This window comes from Bison bison, unplaced genomic scaffold (genome assembly GCF_000754665.1).
Source record: "Bison bison bison isolate TAMUID 2011002044 unplaced genomic scaffold, Bison_UMD1.0 scf7180017864338, whole genome shotgun sequence".
Lineage (NCBI taxonomy): Eukaryota > Metazoa > Chordata > Mammalia > Artiodactyla > Bovidae > Bison > Bison bison.
The window spans coordinates 3,724,109-3,728,531 of record NW_011494910.1 but is presented as its reverse complement, the minus strand read 5'-3'; the positions used below and the strand labels follow the sequence as shown (position 1 = coordinate 3,728,531).

Below are 4,423 nucleotides of genomic sequence, written 5' to 3'. Positions count from 1 at the left end.
GGAGCGCTCCTGCAAACAGGTTTAGGGGCACCCGCTTCCCGCTTCCAGGAAAGTTTTGAGAAAGTAGATTTGAGGTGCATTGGGGAGTGGTGCCAGCTCCCCCAGCCTTCTTACCCTTCCAGAAGGCTCGCCTTGCACAGCCTGGCCCATTCTACCCTTCCTGACTCCTCGGCTCCCTGAGGCTTGCTTCCCTTCGCTCCTGGGTTCCCCCTCCCCTCTCTGGGCTCAGCATCTTCTTCCTTACCTCATCCTCTCCATCCCTGCCCTCTTAACTCCTGCCACACAGTCTCAGCCTCCTTCTGGTCATCCCACCCTTCCCCTTTCTTTCATCTTTAACCTCCTCCTGTCCACTCCGTCTCATTCCTCCGGCCTCTCTATTTGCGCTCACACTCTGCGTCCATCCCCGCCTCCTCGCGCATTTTTCTCCCAGCAAACTTCCACCATGGATTCCAGGCCTCCGTGGACGGCTGCTCCTACCCCGGGGAGCACCCTCTCTGCTGCCAACGCCACCACACCCTGGCTGGGCCGGGATGAGGAGCTGGCCAAGGTGGAGATCGGCGTCCTGGCCACTGTCCTGGCGCTGGCGACAGGGGGCAACCTGACGGTGCTCCTGACGGTGGGGCAGCCGGTCCGCAAGCGCTCCCGCATGCAGGTGTTCGTGCTGCACCTGGCCCTGACCGACCTGGGCGTGGCGCTCTTCCAGGTGCTGCCCCAGCTGCTGTGGGACATCACCTACCGCTTCCGGGGCCCCGACCCGCTCTGCCGGGCCGTCAAGTACCTGCAGGTGCTGAGCATGTTTGCCTCCACCTACATGCTGCTGGCCATGACGCTGGACCGCTACCTGGCCGTCTGTCACCCCCTGCGCAGCCTCCAGCAGCCCAGCCGGTCCACCTACCCGCTCATCGCAGCGCCCTGGCTTCTGGCAGCAGTCCTCAGCCTCCCTCAAGTCTTCATTTTTTCCGTACGAGAGGTGATCCAGGGCTCTGGAGTGCTGGACTGCTGGGCAGACTTCCGCTTCCCTTGGGGCCCACGGGCCTACATCACCTGGACCACCCTGGCCATCTTCATCCTGCCAGTGGCCATGCTCACAGCCTGCTACGGCCTCATCTGCCACGAGATCTGCAGGAACCTCAAAGTCAAGACGGAGGCTGGGCAGGCCGAAGGAGGGAGCTGGGGCACTGGGAACAGGCCCTCCGCTCGTGGCCCGGTGGCAGCCCCGCGGGGGCTGCCGTCCCGGGTTAGCAGTGTCAGTGCCATCTCACGGGCCAAGATCCGAACTGTGAAGATGACCTTCGTCATTGTGCTGGCCTATATCGCCTGCTGGGCGCCTTTCTTCAGTGTCCAGATGTGGTCTGTGTGGGATGAGAATGCCCCCGATGAAGGCAAGTGTGTGGTCTGGTTGGAAAGCTAGAGGTGGGAGAAGGAGGTGGAAAGATGCAGAAAAGAGAGAAGGAGGGTATTAGGACAGGGCCACAGTGGCTCCCAGAGCCAGGCAGGTAGCAAATGGGTGAAGCAGTTAAAAGTGGTGTTCTGGTGTGAAACGGGACAGTTCTAGTATGCATTCATTTTGAATGGTTTCTATCAATCCCTTCAAAGCTGTTTGAAGATCTCATTCAGTATTACGTGCGTGTTACTCACTCAGTTGTGTCTGACTCTTTGTGACCCCACAGACTGTAGCCCACCAGGCTCCTCTGTCCTTGGGATTCTCCAGGCCAGACTACTGGAGCAGGTTGCCATTTCCTTCTCCAGGGGGTCTTCCTGACCAAGGGATTGAACCCGTGTCTCCCGCATTGCAGGCAGAGTTTTTACCATCTGAGCCTCCTTCCCAGGTGGCTCTAGTGGTAAAGAACCCGTCTGCCAATGGATAAGACTTAAGAAATACAGGTTTGATGCTTGGGTCGGGAAGATCCCCTGGAGAAGGGTATGGTAACCTGCTCCAGTATTCTGGCTTGAAGAATCCCATGGACAGAGGAGCCTGGTGGGCTACAGTCCATAGGGTCGTACAGAGTCGGACACGACTGAAGCGACTTAGCAGGGCAGCACAACACAGAGGCTGCCATGGTCAGGCCGGTAACAAATGGGTGAAGCATTAAAGATGGTGCCTGTCCCAGTGTGAAAAGGGACAGCTGCAACTCCCATCCAATCAAAACATGCCACGTGAGTACCTTTAAGGTGAAATTTCCATATTCTACAATTTTGGCAACTAATTTAAGCATTTTAAAATAGTATTTGGCCCTAATGAAGATATGACCATGAGTAGATTTGGCCAAGCAACTGACAGTTTGCTAGACTGTTTGAAAGGGATTTTCAAACGATTTGGTCCAGATGGCAGTTTGTGGCCCATGAAGTGTGTCTCTCAGCATTCTTCCCCCACTGCACCTGAACAAGACTTTGAACTCCTTTTCAACAGCCATTTTCAATTAATTAGCCCTGGGGCACAACCCTGAAATTCCAAGATCAACCCTTTTGTCTTGTTAATGAGAAAGCAGAGGCTCAGAGAGGCTACCTGACCTGCCCAAGGCCACACAGCTAGGAAGTGGCAAAGTGAGGATAGAACCTAGGCCTGGAATCTCCTCATTTCTTTCCTCAACTCCATGCCCCCACTTTCCAAATTCTAGCTCTGGAAGTGATGAAGAGAAGGGCCTTCCTCCTATGTAAAAAACAAAGTGGGACCTTCCAACAGGACTGTGTCCCAACTGGGACGTGGGAGGCCTGTTTCTGGTCATTTTTTGGAGTGAGATAGATGGCAGCCTAAGTTTCAGATACTGCCAACTTGGGGTGAGGCCATTTGGGGGTGAGGTTGTCCTGAGAAAGGTAAGTGCTGTTTCTGGGCAGCCCAAATGCTGGTGAGTGGTATTCAAAGACATCTGTTCCTGCTCCCCTAGGAACATGAGGGTGGGGACAAGAGTGTGGTCACCTGTCAGAGTGACTGTGCTCTCTGGTGCAGCAGACTCTTCACGCGCAGCTCGGGGTGTATGATGGGTGCAGCACATGACTTCCCCAGGGACGCCCTGTGGACAGTTTGCTCTGGAAGCTTCCTGAGGACTCACTGACCAGCAGACCCAGACTACCACTTCCTACCAGCTCTTAGAGTGATCCCCCTTCCCTGTGCTATTGTTTCTAACCTCAATCTGCTTGTCCTAGGGCACGCTCAAGCCAAACAGGCTCAAGCTAAGCATCTTTTCTGGAAAGATGAAGTAAGGGGAAGGTTGCTCATGACATTAACACAACTCTGCAAGAGAGTTCAGCGAGATTCATGTTGATGTATGGCAGAAACCAACACAATATTGTAAAGCAATTGTCCTTCAATTAAAAATAATTTTTTAAAAGCTAAAAAAAAAAAAAGAGAGAGTTCAGCAATACTGAATTGTAACAGTCCCATTGTACCCCTTCTTAACTACCTTTCAGACACTAGTGTGGACCAGAGGCTATTTATAAAGTTACCCTTTAAGCAATATTACCCCTAACCTGCTCCAGGGACTGCCCCCATCTCTAGTCAAGGACAGAATAGAAGGAAGGAGGGCTTTCTATGTGCCAAGCACATTTAGGCCTTGTGCTACTTAGGGGTGACTTTCTCCCCTTGACATCTAAGTAATCTGAGCTTCAGAGAGGTGAAATAACTGGTCCAAGGTGCTACTTCTAGTAAGAGATGGAGCCAAGAATCAAATCAAGGTCTCCTTAGGCCAAACTTTATCCAGACTTTTATTGTTGTCTTATTCCCAACAGTCCTAGCTGAGCTGGTGACACCAGGGATGAGAAGGCCGTTCGCCCTTTATCAAGGAACCTACAAGAAGCTTTCTTGCTTGCCTCCTGTAGTCACCACCATCATCATCCTGTCCCTCAGACCCATATATAAATGATTTATCACTTATCAAGGGTCTCTCCAAGTAAGCAGTACAGGAACGAAGTGTCCCTCAGAAAACCGGAAGCCCTTCGGGGACTCTGAGTTGAGCAGACATTCACTACTTTAAACTTGCTTTCCAGTACATCTAGCTTCCCTCCACGGCATGCTGGCCTCCTGGCCACTCATCCCCGAGTCTTTGGCAGGAAGCTGTCTCCTTACGCTTATCCATACCCCCTACCGTCAGTGGAGCTTCTGCCAGGCCGGTCTGCAGCAGGTCTGCCCTCCAGGACTGAGCTGGAGCCTCCGAAGACTCCAGGGCTCCAGGCGCGTCTCGAGCCCCTACCTGGCCCTGGCTCGGGGGCGCCAATTCAAACAGATGCTTCTCAAGTGAAGAAACCTGTGGAAACCCTCAGTCTCTGGCCTAGTCTAGGCACTATACATATACTGATGGAGCAGATGGGATGAATACACCCCTTAGCCAAAGCAACTTCTCAAATGTCTGCAGCCCCTGGGTATTCAGTTAACTGGGGTGCAGGCCAGACGCCTTCATGCTACAGGAGCCTGGGTTTGTTGCTGAGG

At 53.2% G+C, this 4,423-nt stretch overlaps 1 protein-coding gene across 1 annotated transcript in view; it reads left to right on the top strand.

The window, feature by feature from the left end:
- The first annotated feature begins 442 nt into the window (after positions 1-442).
- AVPR1B (arginine vasopressin receptor 1B) overlaps positions 443-4,423 on the top strand; it is a 5,631-nt gene continuing 1,650 nt past the window's right edge. Inside the window, exon 1 of the mRNA XM_010854189.1 lies at positions 443-1,382. Within this exon, the coding sequence (XP_010852491.1) occupies positions 443-1,382 (940 nt within the window). The remainder of the gene's footprint in view (positions 1,383-4,423) is intronic.